Source organism: Ischnura elegans, chromosome 3 (genome assembly GCF_921293095.1).
Source record: "Ischnura elegans chromosome 3, ioIscEleg1.1, whole genome shotgun sequence".
Lineage (NCBI taxonomy): Eukaryota > Metazoa > Arthropoda > Insecta > Odonata > Coenagrionidae > Ischnura > Ischnura elegans.
Genome location: NC_060248.1, coordinates 109,151,413 through 109,168,914, shown reverse-complemented (window position 1 = coordinate 109,168,914; position 17,502 = coordinate 109,151,413). Strand labels below are relative to the sequence as shown.

At 38.8% G+C, this 17,502-nt stretch overlaps 1 protein-coding gene across 1 annotated transcript in view; it reads left to right on the top strand.

Moving 5' to 3' along the window:
* The window catches only part of LOC124156350 (protein FAM193A-like), a 54,361-nt gene that overhangs the window by 24,736 nt on the left and 12,123 nt on the right, over nucleotides 1–17,502 (top strand). Inside the window, exons 10-16 of the mRNA XM_046530857.1 lie at nucleotides 910–1,153; nucleotides 2,366–2,481; nucleotides 3,646–4,324; nucleotides 5,890–6,150; nucleotides 6,883–7,037; nucleotides 8,814–9,120; nucleotides 9,756–9,910. Coding sequence (XP_046386813.1) covers nucleotides 910–1,153; nucleotides 2,366–2,481; nucleotides 3,646–4,324; nucleotides 5,890–6,150; nucleotides 6,883–7,037; nucleotides 8,814–9,120; nucleotides 9,756–9,910 — 1,917 coding nt within the window. The remainder of the gene's footprint in view (nucleotides 1–909; nucleotides 1,154–2,365; nucleotides 2,482–3,645; nucleotides 4,325–5,889; nucleotides 6,151–6,882; nucleotides 7,038–8,813; nucleotides 9,121–9,755; nucleotides 9,911–17,502) is intronic.

The following is a 17,502-nucleotide window of genomic DNA, read 5'->3' as shown; positions in this document are numbered from 1 at the left end:
ACAAACCTTCAAAGGGGCAGAAAATTTTTTATATGGTATTAGATTGGTCTGTAATCTTAATATGTTTACTGCAAGAGCAGGCAGGAAGCACTAAGGGTTAGGGGACCCAGAACTCCATGAAGTGATCTATTATTGCTGCTTAAAGTGTCATGAGCCTAGGCGAAGTAGTAGCTTCATAGTCAATTGTTAATAACAATATAACACAAAGAATGTTCTCAAAAAAATATTGGCAAAATTTGAATGAATCTATCAGGTAGGGCTGCTTCATAGGCTTCTGACAAATCAGATAATTTTTTTTTATTACATTCAGTCTGATGGTGACAAGTTATTCTGAGTTCTGCAGGGGCTACCTTCTTATGCTTCTTTCTCCTTGAATTATTATGTGATAACTGATAACACTATTTATTCTCTAAAGGCAGCTTTTACAATAGTTTGCTGGGAATGGATAGATGACTTAAGCCCCTTTTGCAGAACGCAGTGTATTATTTTCCCAATATTTACCCATACTTACCCTTTTCAAAAAATGAAAGCCCAGTAATGATGATGCAGTGCACCCAAAGATCCTTTCAAGAGGGGAAGATATGACAATTTGACTTGGGCTTCTTGGTATAGCACACTTGAATTTTTTTCAATAATCCAAATTTGCCGATGAAGAATTTTTATCTTTGTTGAATATATTTGATAATTATTTAAGTTCCTTATTTGCTTCATTTTACCCTGTATTCCTTAAGAAATAATGTGAGTCTGTTATGATCGGAACCAAAGAATCAAGCTGACCCATCCCTGGTGTTAACTTTAAATCCCATCTGAATACCTCAGCCTTCCATGCTTAAGTTTCTTCTATTTCTTTTTGAATTATTTCCAACATTAGTAGCAATTTTCTACCATTCTGTATTCATTTTTTTGCAGGTTGAATTGATGGACAATTATGGGTGTCAAGGTTGTGGTGTTCAGCAAGGATCCTCTTCCCTGACTTCTTCTTCGCCTAGTGGCTCCTCATCATCCTCATATGCCTCAGCCTCTTCTATTCCACCCCCTGCTCCTGTTGTATCCTCTTCTGTCTCCCCATCTCCATCAGGTGTTGGAGGAATTAATCTAAATCTTCATGGAGGAGGATTTCATCTTTATCCTCACATACATGGCCCAGGAATAGGTAGGCCTCAGTAATTCTTAATTAGGAAACATCATTTTGCATATTCGGGGTTGAAATATATTAGAATTTAAGAATAGGCATCATTTCACAGTATTTCCATATGTGTTTTTGTTCAAGTAATGCTATTTTTATGCTGTGGTAATGCACAAATTTTCAAATATGAAAGAGCTGCATATCTAAAATCATGGTACTACCAATAGAAGGTTGCACATTGAAGACATCATTTCCAGTGATGACGCCATTGAAGTGTATTTACAATTTTGTATCTACAGGTGTATATCAATAGCTTGGTATCCAAGGAGTTAGTGTTGTTAAATTTCACTGGGAAATAGGCATGAAAAAAGGGAATAATTTCTATAGAATCAATCCACTCCATTTGTTGAGCTGAGGAAGAGGTTATTGTACATTTTTTTAGATTCAGAACTAATGGCGACAGCTACTTTGAGTACAACCACAAGCTGTGGGTGAAGGAAATAATGATATTTGTATTATATAAACATGTTACTGCTGTGTTGGCATCATATCGATACCGGATAAGAAGAATGTAGAAATTTAATTTTCCATTTTCCATCTCCTATTTTTACTAATTCTATAATGCAAAGATTTCTACGTAAATTACATGATACATAAAAGTCTCACACCTAACACACAATGATGCTAAAATGATTTGGTAAAGGCAGATTATGGACAAAATTTCTTGAAATTACATAATATGTTATTACAATGCGATAATGTTTCAGACCGGATAAGTTTGTTTTGCCAAGAGTTTTCAGTATGCCTTTTTTTGATTGTCTCTTGCTGTCACAGGAGATGATGAATCTTTTTCTATCTCATATTATTAGTAGTTGAACTAGACATTGGTTTTGGATAAGAATGAAATGTTGCATAGTAATGAGTGTCAGAAAACAGTTGTTTTAGGATGTATTTGGTGATGTGGTATTATAGATCGTAAAACAGATAACTGATAGTATATTAAATCTCATTTATCACTTGTGAACCTCTCAATCAGGTGGTTCCCATTTATTCTCGTTTAGTCTATTTTCAACTGTTGTTAAGTTCATATCAAGTGACACAATGATGAATCTTTTGTTGCCATATACACCATGATGGCTTGGATCGATAGGACTGATGTGTCTCATGTATTTTCTTTGGACAGGTTTATTCATTATTTGATTTGCTTTTCATAAACAACTGTTGTTTCATTCCTTATAGGAAGAGATACAAGTTGCTTGTATCCCCACTTGTACAATATCCATCCATCACTGCTCACTCAGCTTGGGACCAAGAATCCCCAAATAGGTGGCCACCCCGCAGACCAATCACAACAGGTACATATATGTACTTAAATAGCCATAACCATTATGCTTTATATAATACCTCATTAGTAATGTATTAAAATAATTTCTTCCTGTAATCAATGTGTCAAGTCCTTTTTAACATCATTTACTTTTTCTGAAGAATCTAACTTTTAAGTGTATTCAAGTTGTATGATAACTTAAATCTAATGGAAACAATTCGAGAAATTATTGATTAGAAGTGTCACCTAATTGCGCAACCCTTTTATGGGTTAATTTTGACAACAGAAAGCTCGAAAGATGCCTTCAAAGTGACTGACTGTAAGGAAATTTCCAAGTGGATTACTGACAAAAACTGATTGTAATTTTGCTCTCCAATTGAGTTTCACCTTTTTTTAGTGTGTGAAAAGAAGAGGAGGTCGCCCATCAGAAATGTACCTAAGTCACTTTCTTATTAATTGTGTTTGCTCCCATGCAGTCATATGACATAATTTGGTGTTTTTTAGAAGCAGTGCCGACTTTAACCTGCATAAGCTGTAAAAGTTTATATACAGTTTTGGGAAAAGACATCAAACAGCATGATATTAAATGAGGACTTAACTATATATAAAGTAGGATTTCAGTTAACAGTTCGCTTATTTTAATTCATCTCTTTCTTTGTGATGTGATAGTGCTTAGTAAAAACCAGGGTGTTCACTAACCTGGCGGACTGCAAAAACCTGGAATACTCGGGGAATTTTAGTATTTTGGAAGAATTTTTCGAGTTCAGGTAGTGTTTGAAATATGTATCACTTTTTGAGGTATACAACATCCGACAAAAACTATCCCTGTATTTTATTGGTGCACTCGAAGAAAAGCAAAAGGTTATTTTTGTTAGAATTTTGTTCTAATTTTCCCAAAAATCTAAATCCATTAAATGGAAGCTTTACTTCCAATATTTTAACAAAAATTTTCTGGTAGCTTATAATTGATTGCTTAGTTTTGCTCTGTGAAAATTTTGTCATGCATGTTAATTTTTTCCAAAATATCTTGGGGTGGATAATGATAATTCAGTGTTCAATGCAAGTGCATATGTTACATTTTGAATGATCTGTGCATTAGAAAATGCAGAGGTGAAGAATATTGGTCAATGAATGGCTAATCAATTTTTACTTCATCCACAAACTTCTCATACTGCCTCTTTGTTTGATTTTTCAGCCGTCCACAGGAGGAAGTCATAAGCATCCACTTTCACTTCAAATGCCATTAGGTGCTCCACACCAAACACATTCTACGGCTCCTTTGCTCCTTCCGACTGTAACTACCCGAGGAATTCTCTCTGCTCCTCCTCAAGCTGTGTCCTTCCCCACCCTTGCACCTGGTATGGATTCACTGCCTCAAATTGTCACTGAATTTCATGCAGCCAATCCTACATTCCCATCCACACCTTTGTCTCAAGCATCCCCCACCTCAGCAATGCTGATCTCTAAGACTTCATCGAATTCCCCCCCTCCCCTTCTACCAATATCCCAGTCCAATCCCCTGGTCATTTCGTCGTGTAATCAAGGTATTCCGATTGGTACTTCTGGTCATTCGTCTGCTGCGACCCAAACCAGCCCCAAAATTCGTAGACTTTATTCGTCGGGTGAAGGACCTTGGTGTCCAAATCCGTCGATCCCCCACTTCCAGTCCCCAGCACCCTCTACTCCTCCCGAGTCAATATCTCCCGTTTTGACTCCCCAAGCTTCTAAGGGTCATTCCCTTACTGGTGCTGCTTCGCCAGCCAATGCTGCTTCAGGCACTAGATGTCCTCAACCTTCCTCACCTATGTCATCTCATTCGCAGCCTCTGAACACTCAAGTGCGTCACTCCACCACTCAGACTGGAAATCGTGTTTGTGAGTAAATTTTACTTATGCATTCTATTAAAAATTTGTTAAGTGTAAACTTGTTTTGCAATAGATTTAGGTATATATATGTCTTTGGTAGGGAATCCAGTGGGAAATCTCTTTAAAGAAAAGCCAGGAAAAGCCTTGAAAATGAAAATATATCATTTATATTTGCTGTAAAAATGAAATGTTAATTTCTGCTCATCATCTTAAGTAAAGTTATATACTTGATATAAACACATTCCTTTCTCAGCATGTCTATTAGGTGCTGCTCCTTGATTGTAAAAATTCATTTTTATATCGTGATTTTGCTTGATTTGTTTTATTTAGAAATTTAGTATTCAATAAGATACAAAATATCAGTCTGGAATAATTGAAAAATATTCTGTAAATTTGGAAAAGTCGGGAGATATCAGTTTGGTACATATTTAAGTGGCCACCCTGAATTAATCTTTTATTAAAATGAGTGATTTCCAGTTAGATGTTTTCTACATTTATGTGACTTTTTAAAATTCTTTTCTGTGATACATGGCACAATGATGTAAACTTACTTCCATATTAACCATGACGGTTAAGATCGATAGGACTGAAGTGCCATGTATTGCTGCCTCGCAATATAGCATCTACGAGCTTACTTCATAGTCTAGGATAGTTAGGGGTCAAAGTTTTAAATAGAATTGATGATTTTTATCGACTAAGTTTAATTGTAAGTCTTAGGTCAAGGGTTAGCTGTAGTTAGGTAATGCTTGTTATGGCTAATTTTTAATCGGCAAGGCTATGTGGTTATTTGCTTTACTGGCATAATTTCAGCCCATTTCCAGTCACATTCATGTAGCAAATCAGGAATACCATGGTGGATATTTAGAAAAATATATGATGTAGGCCTATGAGAGTGATTTAAAAAAATAACAGCTTTTAATTTCTAAGGGGTCATTCCATTTCATATCAACCAGGCCCGGACACACACCATCTTGGATTTTCATGAAACTTACATGGTCATTATAGTATGATTAGAGATTTTATGCAATTTTAGCCTCCAACTGTCAATTGCTTATGAAATATGATCAATTAAAATTTGGGCGTGACCCCTAAAGTGCCGCAACGTGCAATGCACGGTGATTTTTATTTTCATCCATAAGTCCATTCCTTTATGATGAAAAGTCATGATTTTTTTCTAGAGCTAAGTAGTCCATCATGATCCCAAGATTATCATTATTCACTGCATGAAGTAATTCAGCTGCAAAAAATTCTATTCTACTAGATTGTTAGTAAAACTTCTGGTGAAGTCTAAAAAGGGGAACATAGTCAACATAAGGAATAAAATATCTTTATTTATATTATGTTGTACCCTTGGTCGGTTTTACTCTCACGATTCAAGTTCTTTGGAATTCTGTAGATTTTTCAGTGCAATGGTACCCATGTATCTGATGAATTATTTATTTGCACTTTCTTGTTAATTGTCCAGAAGATGTCAAATTGCTTTTATCCTTAAGATTTTTTTATTAATTAAGATTTTTTTATCAAGATTGCTTTTATCCTTATCCTTTATTCTTATTGTACTTTCATCCTTATAGCTGGTGTTCTGAGGTCAATGCACCATGTGTGTAGCCATGACTCTGGGACTCCTGGCTCAGCCAGCAATGGTATTGTCAACCAACCTGCCTCAGGTCCTCCTCCTAATGCAAGCACTCCACATCCACCTGCCACAAATCCACCAAATGTTAGGCATCAGAGTGTCCATAATAAAGCGTCAAATGGGTCATCTGGCCATGCTTGTTATCGAGGAGGGAAGAGTGGAGGTCCAGAGCCAATAAAACGTGTTCCAGGGGGAGAGTGTAAGTGTGCTCCATCATTAAACGCCATTATGCTGTAGTCTTCTGTGATGTCTAGTGTCAACATCCTTTCTCCGGGTACTCGTGGCGTCAGTTGGCTTTTTGTGACATCATTTTGTCCCCTGTCCCGGATACGTCCTCGGGAAATGTGACAAAACTGGTGACAAGAAGAGTTAGCTGACTTGATGTGTACTCGGAAGATGGACGTTGCTTCAACGCCATTGAAATTAATAAGTTGATTGGTTCCTGGGATTTAGGTTTTTTTTTTTCATTGGTTTTATGCGTATTTAGTGCATGAAGTTTTATTCACTCTGAATGGCCATAAAATAACTGGTATTATCGCTAGGTTGGTCAATTATTACTTTGCTCCAAGATTTATTTACACTTTCAACCTTGACCCCTTAACAAATGTCAATCAAAAACTTATGTAACACAAAGCTGTTTTAGGGGTTAAGGGATATATCCCAATAAGAGTTAAGCAGGTATCATCTGTAGTGCCTTATTGCTGGTTCCATGATGTAAAACATAAGCCAGATGTTTATACCATGATGGTTTGATCGATAGGACTGATGAACCAGATTTAAAGGCTCTTCTTTTGATGATCTATAGCGTAGCTGAGTTGTTAAAAAAAATTATTTACTAATAATTTGGTATCCACCTCTTAGTAGTCTAGTATTTGTTTTCATTTTGACATGAGAAAATATTAATAAAATTATTATTGGGATACTATTTCAGGCCCTGAAAGAGTTGGTGAAAATAATATAGATTGTGAAGATTCTTCAAGCCAAGATGACTCCTGCTCTGAAAGGTCAAGCTCAACAACAACATCAACTCAGAGGGATTCAAGGCACTGTGATTGCTGTTATTGTGAAGTTTTTGGTCATGGCGTGGTAAGTTGCTCATATTTTTAGACATTGTAACTATATATATAACTAATAGTAGCAGAATTATTTTGGGGTTGAGGGATAGCTACCAAAAGAGTTACGCAAGTATCATCTATTATGTCTTATTTCTGGTTCCATGATGTAAAACATAAGCCAGATGTTTATACCATGATGGTTTGATCGATAGGACTGATGAACCAGATTTGAAAGCTCTCATTTCTATGATGTATGGTGGAACTTCTTTAAATACAGAACTTGATTATGAGCAGGTCCATTACAATTGGGCTCCACAGTGCGTGAATTTTATGTTATCACTTTTTATTTTAAAACTCATGATATTCTTCATTTGCTTTTGTCTCCTCATTCAACTATATGTGGTATTTTCTTTCGGTTATTATGCCACTAATGCATGTGTATTCCTTGAGTGGGTACATTATTGCAGTCGACTCTCGTTATTATGAAGTTCACGGGACCGAAATACCGAAGGTTTATAATATTGTAATTAGAATGAACCTCTTTTAGGAATCGTCGACATAAACATGGTTTTTCAAAATTTCTTATCTCTTCCATCTCCCGAACTTACAGTCGCACTACAAAATAGCTTCAGAGTTAAGTGCATAATATACATGATTAAATTACGCGTAAATGTATGAAAACATGCACATTAGTTTCATTTTTTCAATGGAAGAATGTTGCATAATGCAATTGAGGGTTGATATCTTCCCGATTACAATAAGTCCTCAACATACGAACAAGATGCGTTCTGAGACTTTGCTCGAAAGTTGATAAACCTATGCAGGCATTTAGGAGTGCAGCTATCCTGCATAATGCAACACTGCATCACAAATGTGCATTAACTCACGATTGTGATGAACTAATCTAGCTGGGCGTGCGATGCAGCCGGAGCTGAAAGAAATCGCTGCCCGCAGGAAGGAAGAATGGGCAAAACACTGAACAGTTTCTGACTTCACACCAGATTCAATGATACTTTGTTCAGATTATGCCCAAAGTGTGAGTTCCTCTAGGCCATACCGCATCGCATTGGTCCACTCAATAGGTGCCAAATTCAAACTTTCAGGCTCGCTTGAAAGTTTCGAATGTTCGTATCTCTGAAAGTTCGTTAATTGAATGTATGTAGGAAGAGGACCAATTGTACGTCGAATCAATGAGCGGTAATGAGTTGGTCACCATGATTCCACAGGAATGAAGCTTATTGTATGATGTTGCGTGCATTGTGCACTTGTGCACTGAAGTATCTCCTGCTGAAGAAGGAACTATAATTGATGCTCTTGGGCTCAGTGCACGAGGATAACTTAAACATAGCACAATGATTATAATGTAGTGTAGTGTATTTTAGCCTAAATGCAGTTGCTCATTCATGGAACTTCGTAATAAAGTTCATTTTGTAACCGCCGGGACCGGGACTGAGGTTTGTAATTTTGTAATAATGAAAATTTTGTAATTGCGTTTCTTTTATTATAGATTGGATAGGCCTTTTCGTCCCCACCAATGATTTGCTTTGTAATAACGAGAACTTCGTTATAAAGTTGTTCATAATAATGAGAGTCTACTGTAAATTTAATAAGCATATTTATAGATGAGGAGTCAAATACTGCATTTACATTATGATTTCATTTGTGATTAATTAGTATTTGGAGTCATAAATTTTTGTCAGATTTTGCCTTTGAAATGAATAAAACTTGAGCAAACTGAAGAAAATATCAGTTAAGCTTCTCATGAAAATTCTGTGAAAATCTAATTGATGTTTTTATATTTTTTCAGCCATCGGTATCTCCAGTGACTCGTAACTATCAAGAAATGAGGGAAAGGCTTCGTCTCATCTTGACTAAAAAGAAAGCAAAATGTAAAGCTGGTGCTGGTCAAGCAGCTCCAGCCAATTCCAGTTCCAATGGGGTTAATTCCAATGCTCCTCCTCAGTTGTCAAATGGTTACACATCCTCCTCTGGAGCATCTGCTCCTGGAAGCACAGTGTCATCGGCTAACAGCATGTCGAGTAGCTCAACATCATCACATTCAGCTCTTGGAGCAGCATCTTCTGCATGCTTAGCTGGAGAAGTTGGAGATACTGGTTAGTAGTATGGATGTTCATAATTGTGCATTTCAGCCCAACTAAAAATGTAGTTGAAGATATAGATGAGGTGGGACAAATGTTAAAAATAGCTTCTAGGTTCTAATTTTTCCTTTTTTCATCAATTTACTAATGTCAGTCAAAAACTTACGCAATGAAAAGCTGTTTTATGTCTTGAGGTATATCTCCCAATAAGAGTTAAGCTGGTATCATTTGTAGTGCCTTATTGCTGGTTCCATGATGTAAAATATAAGCCAGATGCATATAACATGATGGTTTGATCGATAGGACTGATGAACCAGATTTAAAGGCTTCTCTTTCGATTCACAGGCATCTCATTTGTAGGGGTTGTATAGGATCAATGCCATATGTTTTGGCAAATTCTTTTTCTAAATATTTGGAAATAATATATTAAAATGTGACCATCAGATTAACTTTGGTTAGGCATAACTTCAGTGATAAATTGGTCATCATGAGCAGATACCAATGACACAGGGACACAATTTTGAAGAAATATATTTGATTTTTTATCATCTTGAAAGAAGGCCTTTTACGAATAACTTTTTAATGATTTGTCTTCTTTTTGTGGCAATATTTTTAACTAAATTTTATTTTATATCCTTACAATTTTCTAGGAATGGCTGCCAAGCCAGTGGAAAAAGAAGATACTAGGGATCTAGAAGAGTTATTAGAATTCATTGAAGGTGGAAGTGGGGGTGGTTCTGGTGCTCAGAGAAGCTGCAAGGATGCTAAAAAGGCTGCAAAGAAAGCAAGGCAAAAACAGAAAAGGGTGAGTCTCTGTTTAATGCTATTTATTCAGTTAGATGTAGGCTTAACGTGGGAAATTAGCTGCTTGCTCAATGTGGACTGCTGTAAATTTTCATTTTAACTTATCGTATTGCTGTTTTTGACTGGGAATATAATTGAGGGGATGAGATGCTAAGGGGTTCTATTTTTTTTTAAACAGAGTTAGGTAAAATAATTGATAGAAGAAATATATAAAAACTTGGTGGCCAAGGGATACAAGTGAGTCTCTGTTCTGCACTGACATCGAGTGGAAAAATTAAATGCACTACTAAATATTTACAGTGGAACCTCGATCTATCGTTTTTCAAGGGGATGGACGAAATGAACGATGAAGGCGGGAAAACGATGAATACGGGAAAGTTTGGCACGGTTGCCTATGCGGCAGGAAACGCAGGATGTTGGCGCGTAATAGTGATATTCTATAAAGGATTCATGCAGGAATATAGCTGTTTTCTATTTGAATATTTTATTTGAATTTTATGAAATACTTTTGGGCATATACTTGGTTCGACTAATATATCTTTCAATAATCCTTAGGAATACGACACCTCAATAAAAAATGTTTGCTCGCCGTCTTGGCATTCACACTGCCACGACGGATTCAGCAGTCTCATTACGACCATCTCTCATCACCAAAATTCAACTGCATGCTAAAATACGCATGCTTTGCGTCAAAACTTGGGCACATCAGAAGTGTATTCCGAAATCTGTTGCAGGCCTGTTTTTTCGACGGAGTCCCGAAGACGAATTGTGCCTGTGGGGCACCAACACTTTCTGGTGTAGTCTTCCTACTTCCGCGTTCGGAATGAGATTGCTTCAATACCCAAAAGCCATTACGACGGTAAAAAATTTATCCTCTGGCCTAGGCTTGCTACAATTTAAATTACATTGAATCCGGGCAAAACTGATTATTTGAGAACGACAAAATACATCGCTCTCTCGGAGCCGCAAACCCTTGCCTCCCCGATGGATAATCACAACGATAATCATTACACCACCATACCTCATGGAGAGAGCGTTGCTAGATATTTTTAAATGATGTAAGTCATGTTAAATGTACCACGTAAAAATTCAATCAAACTAAGGCCAATTCCATGGAACCGTACCCTTTCTGAGAAGCGTTCGGCATTCCGATTGCCATCAAAATATGGCATTGACAAAGGCGTATCGAGGTACGATATCTCCCCTCGTCAGTGGTCTTCAAGACCTAGCGTCGGTCGTCCACTTGGGATGAGAAGTTCTGGATTCAACCCAAAAATAACGAGCCAACTAACGGAACATTTTATTTATTTTCTAGGAGGGAAATGTTTTCATGCGCTGATATATTAAAATTATGTTTTCTTACCTCAGTGGGTATTTAAATCCCCACACAAACTCCCTTGGTGAAACTGAAGAAAATAGTAACCAATCTGAAAATATTTTAGTCGTAGGTGCGGCACTTCCTTGTTGTTTTAATGCGTCCTTCAGGCTATAGTCAAATATTGATGGAATGTCATAAAATCAGGAAAGCCCTCTTCAAAATTATCAGGCTTAAAAAATAAATAATTCCTTCCTATTTTATCGCGTTTTTTATTTGATTTCCATGCACTCATTCATTCACTCGAGAATGCATCGCTCATCACTTCTCTTCAAACTGGGCGCCAAAATACCGTTGGTACTACCATAGAGTAAGTACATACATACTCTATGGTACTACAGGTACCTCAAGCATATTGGAATTTTACTGGTTGCAAACAAACTTTGTCGAACAAACACAAGTTATAATTGATAAAACCCATTAAATAATAGTACCTTTTGAATTACTTTTGGCTAGGATACACTATTAAAACTGTTCACATTTTAATCGCTACGCTTTTGAAAGAAGTCATGCATTGTCTTCTGTTTCTTAGCGGTATTCTGACGTAGTTGAAAATATGATTTTTCAAGACTTAAAAGTGTTTTCACGATCCTCGTCGCTTCCACTATGCGCATAGAAAAACGCTTTCACTTTTTCTAAAGCTTCGTAAGTCTCGACAAAGCTTGGGATTACTTCTACTTCGTTTTCCTCTTCTTCCTCTACAGCCCCAGTAGATGTGTACGCTTCGCACAGTTCTTCAATGGTTTCAGTGCCACTTGTAACCACATAATGATCTACTGCTCTGAAAATCGTATTTCTGGGCTCTACACATTTCTTCCCAGTCTTGATCAAAATCATCAATATCATCATCTGCAAGTTCATTATTATCAATCGGGTATCTGTGCCCAGCTTTACGGAAGCAATTCTGAATAGTGTTCTGGCTCACTTTTTACCATGCTGCCATAATATAGTGGAGTGCTTCAAGTAAGTTTAGTTTTTTCTTCATTGCATTTCCTGACTCCATAAGGCAAATGGATTTTTGTACGAGGCGTTGTCTATAGTACGCTTTTAAACTGCGTATAATCCCCAAGTCAAGTGGCTGGAGCGTACTTGTACAGTTTGCTGGGAACCGTACCACTTTAATATTCCTCAAAAAAGATGTGTCTTTGGAGTGTGCCGCAAAGTTATCCACAAAGAGGATAATTTTTCTATTTTGCCCCCCATTTGCGCGTCTAATGCATGGAGGAACGAAATAAAAATTTCTGTTGTCATCCATGATTTACTGTTTGCGTAATATTTTGTCGGCAATTTTCTTACGTTTTTGAAGCACCTCGGTTTTGGCGATTTCCCTATCACAATCGGCACTTGCTTGTTGCTGCCATCACTATTCACGCAAAGCAAAACCGTTAGCCTGTCTTTGGATAATTTACCTCCATGGCAGCATTCTCCTTTATAGGCCAATGTTCTATCTGGAAGCACATTGAAAAACAGACCAGTCTCATCCGCATTATACACATCTCGTGGATCGTAGCCTTCCAGAATAGGGTGGTTTCCTATTATTTTTTTATTATCTAAATCGAAAGAACATTACTCCTGGAGTACGTATTTCACGCTTTTAGATTTTTAAATGACGATATCTATTTTTCGCGATCAAATGAAAAGTGAAAAATTTCAAGCGCGCGAAAACGCGACGCGTAAGTAGGAATGAAGGGAAAAAGTCCGTGCGACGCATTTCTGATTCCCCCTCCCGCCTGGTAGGTGACCTTGATCGAGGCTCTGAGCGCTGATAGGACGCAGGATGCTAACGGGTAGCTGAGTACCTTCCTGGCTGGTAGCGCATGGCTTAAAAAAGGTTTATTAATGCCTTATCAAGCGAAGAAAACTTTCCGACCTTAGCCAGTTTTAATAGGTGATTATTAAGACATGTTTCCCTGAGCTCTGTGCCTTATACATGCATTGGTAGCCTCTGACGATGCATAACTCCTATCCTCTCGTGTAGAAACTAGGTCCCTGTGACGTCACGTGGAGTGGAATCGCATGGGCGCCAATCTGGCCTTTTTCAAATGAGGATAAAATTTGACCCTCGCCATTCGTCTAAACCGGTATTTCAAAAACCAAATAATTTGTGTATTATGAATACACTAATAGTGGGTAACGAATCGCCATCAATGCCTTTTGTTTTCTTTGATGAAGGAAACTACCCTATTGATGGCAGACTTTCCAGCCAGTCATCCGTGCTTTCAGCATTTACTTCTGCACTCTCTCCCGCCAGCTTCTTGAATACAAGACCATGTCGATTTTTGAATCGACTTATCCAGCCATTGGAAGCCTTAAAATTTTCGACGTTCAATTGGGTGGCAACAATCTTTGCTTTTTCCTTTAATACCACTCCATCAACGGGAATATTAGACTCCCGTGCCTGCTGGAACCAATTGAAGAGCACCGTTTCCAATTCGGCAAATGTAGACTCCTTGCCAGTCTTTCTCTTCTTGGATGCGCTTCCACATCTGTCTATTTGCTCTCGAATCTCACTCTTCTTGGCTTTTATAGAGTTTAATGTACTTGCTGGCAACCCGAGACGTTTTGCAATGTCAACTCGCTTTTCCCCCAGATTTTTTTCCACTTCTTCAATTATTTTGTGACGATCTTTCAAAGTTCTCTTTTGCTTCATCGGGACGGCCATGGTCAGAAGACGAATAAAAATTGAACTACCGTATAAGCTTGTGTAAGAGGCGCACACGTGTAAGAGGCGCACCCCTATTTTGAGGATCGAAGCTATAAAGAAAAAAAAATTTACGGTATTTTTTTATCCTATCGCGCGGTGTTGCAGACGTATGCCTGGAATTTTGACAGTTATCGAAATTTCCTCTTTCAGTACTATTTGAAAGAGGAAATTTTGATAACTGCGGCGGTAATAGCGGCATAAGAGGGAGTAGAAAGAGTTCCGATCCTCTCTTCGCATACGTCATCGCTCTACGTTGCTTGTCCTACTCACGAACAATTTTGTTTAAAAGCTCTCGCAGGAGTATTGCAATAGAATTGTAGCCGTGGAAAATTTTAAGGCAAAACACGACAGGCACATAGCATGAACCTTCCCAAGAGATAGGACAACAATCGGGGCAATCTCAGCGCCTTAGGATAATAACCACGTCGTAGATTTAAGGCCCCTTGCACACACACCGATTTTGGACGGCCGGTAAAATATCGGCCGTCCACATTCCAATAGTGAACAATGGGAGAGCATTGGAGCTTGCACACGTACCGAACACGCGCCGGCACCGGCTAAATGCCGGTTAGCTGCCGGCCATTGTCACTGTGGATCGCCGTCGCCGGCTCAAAAACATAGCAACTTATCGTTTGACCGGTAAAAATCCGGCGTGTGTGCAAGCACCGCTTCGCCGGTAAAATATCGGCCGATATTTTACCGGCCGTCCAAATTCGGTGTGTGTGCGCGGGGCCGTTTTTTTTCCTTTCCGGGACTCCATAGGAAAATAGGAAATTATCAAGTTACAGGGGATCAATGGAAACGCGTTTCATCCCTACCCCATCTCACCAACTGACCTTTTTCAGTCTACCAGGTTCAATTCTCCGAGTTTCTGGAGGTCAAATGCTAGGTGAGTCACCTTCTGAGCTCGAAGATATCTCGATATCTTTCAGCAATTGTATGACACGCACGAGGTTCTAAAAAGAATTAGACCTAACGCGACGTATATCTGACAGCATTTAAGTTTTTTGAGCTCTAATTGATTGACACAAAGATTTATAGCTAAAACAAGGCTACTAATATTCAACATAGTCCAAACAGCACAATTTCGGAAGAAACAAGCGTAGCATGAGCGCATTCAAACAAGACGAGACGGACTGGAAACTTCAGGCAACGCAAACTGCGTATATCACATTGCTGTGCCTTCGCCTCTTCACTTCAACGACGTCACATGCAAGATCGGACGTGTTCTTCCCTTGCTCCTTCGCTCATAGCCTCGTAGCTTGAAATATGGAGCGCGCTCCTTCCCCTCGACCTCTCCTTCAGCGCTAGTCCAACAATGAACACACTCGTTCGAATTTTTTAAACCGCAGGTTTTGACACCAATATAATTTTCAGTTGCAAAAATCCTCATATTAGCGTCTGAAGATAATTTTTGAAAAATCAGGTGCTCAGCGTAATGGAAATTGCTCGGCAAGACAGATGTTGACGAATCAGGTATGTCCTTCAAAACTACGCGGTTCTATACGTTTGATAAGCGATTACTATATGCAGTATAAATGCCGCGGGATACCCACTCGTGGCAGTAAATTTAGCGCGCGCTCCGGAGCGAATCACCCCGCGCGATCTTTTCAATGTTCACCTCTGGGGTACCGACGTGACGGCACGATACTTACGAGAAATTCAAACAGGAGCATTTTAAAAACACGTCACTAAGGGAGAAACTCCCCTACCTGCCGCTTGATTTTGACCCAGGGTTTCAGATGACTGACTCACGCTGTAAACCAAGGCCCCTCAGTTCCCCTTGGACTTGCGACCAGGTAGGGGAGGGGGGGAAGATAAGAAGTTTGTGTAAGAGGCGCACCCCCATTTTCCGCTGCAACGTTTGGGAAAAAAGGTGCGCCTCTTACACGAGCTTATACGGTAATAAAAATGACACCAGGCTTCACAAAGCCTCAAAGAAAACACTGGCTTTAATTCAGCGAACACAGGAAAATACGGAACCACTCGTACGAGGTGAAGTTCGGAACTGACGCTGAGCCGATTGTCGAGGGTGAAGCGCGACCAAAGTGTGTAACAAAATATCCTGAGATATCCCTTTGTTTGTGAATCTGACAAGAGAGATTTATACGAGTCATAGTTTGTTATCTGATATTGTTTCCGGAAAAAAAATGTTGAATCAACAGTGGAGAAGCTCAAATGCGAGGGTATCGAGTTTCGTCTGCCTCGTCTTTTACCAGTCATTTGTTACTCACCTTTGAGGCCAATAGGTGACTCAGACAGCAATTGGCTTCCAGAAATGTGAGCTTTGAAGATGAAAAAGGTCAGGGGGAGCGGAAGGAGGAGGGGTGAAATACTTTTCTATCATTCCCGGGTAACTTGATATTTTCTTTCAAAGCTAATGAGTTATGGTCTTCGTAACACGAACCCATCGCGAATTGTGACCCGGGTCGTTAAATGCCTCTTGGTTGGTTTCAGAGAGGAAGAAAGAGTCAGAGGGGGTGGGGGACAAGGGCTGACGGGAGGGGGGTAGCTGATTGTGAGAACTGTGCAACGCAGACAATCCCACGGCCCCGAGCTGCTCCGGAGGGCCCTATGGTGCTTCCATCTCTTGGGGAAGATTAATACTATGTGCCGGTCGAATCCGCGAATGCCACATTGTAAATACGTCGTTTCATTTTTGTCAAACGATGAATGCGGGAAAAAAATACATCGGGACCGTGATCTTCGAACGACAAATGCAGGAAAACGATACTTCGGGGAACGATAGATGCGGGAAAAAATTACATTCTCTTTATGGGACTTTTTTGGGACCAGGGACGGCGAACGATGAATGCGGGAACGATAAATCGGGGTTCCACTGTATTTGATTTCATTTGTTTTCTTAACCTAATTTTTGTACCTATCTCTGTTTAGAAAAAAAATCACTTGTACTCCTTGGCTTCTCACCTCAATTTACCCCTTCCAAAATGACTCAAAGTATTGGTTATTAGCCAGTCATAACAGCTTAACATGCATATATATGGAGTTGAAAACTTGGAAAGAGATTCTGCTGGCTCACAGCAACTTGAGGCAACTATAACTTAGAATTTGACTTCATCATGCATAAAGAAAGCGCAGAATTATCTTGTTAGTACCCAGTAGTAAGGAAAGATAATAATATCTAATGAAAATCATACACGCTGTGAACAGCCCTTCTATAACAATATAATAATTTATGTTGCTGGATCTGTGATCAGTGGAAAAATATACTTAATGGTTTGGGCTTATGTTATACCAGGTGTAGATATTGTGAATGGGGCTATATTCTCATAATAATTAGCTCTGGCTCTGGGGCAATTATGAAAAAAATATATGCGTTTTCAACGCCATTGATCAGTCTTCTGAAGAACTAACTAGAAAGTTCTTGTCCAGCCACACAAGTGTGTAGCAAAAGGCAAGTTTCTGCTGGCAGTAATACTGTAACATGGAGACATGAAAATCTGCAGCCTGAGCATATAGAAAAATTGGTTTTTCTGCATGAGAATTTGAAAGT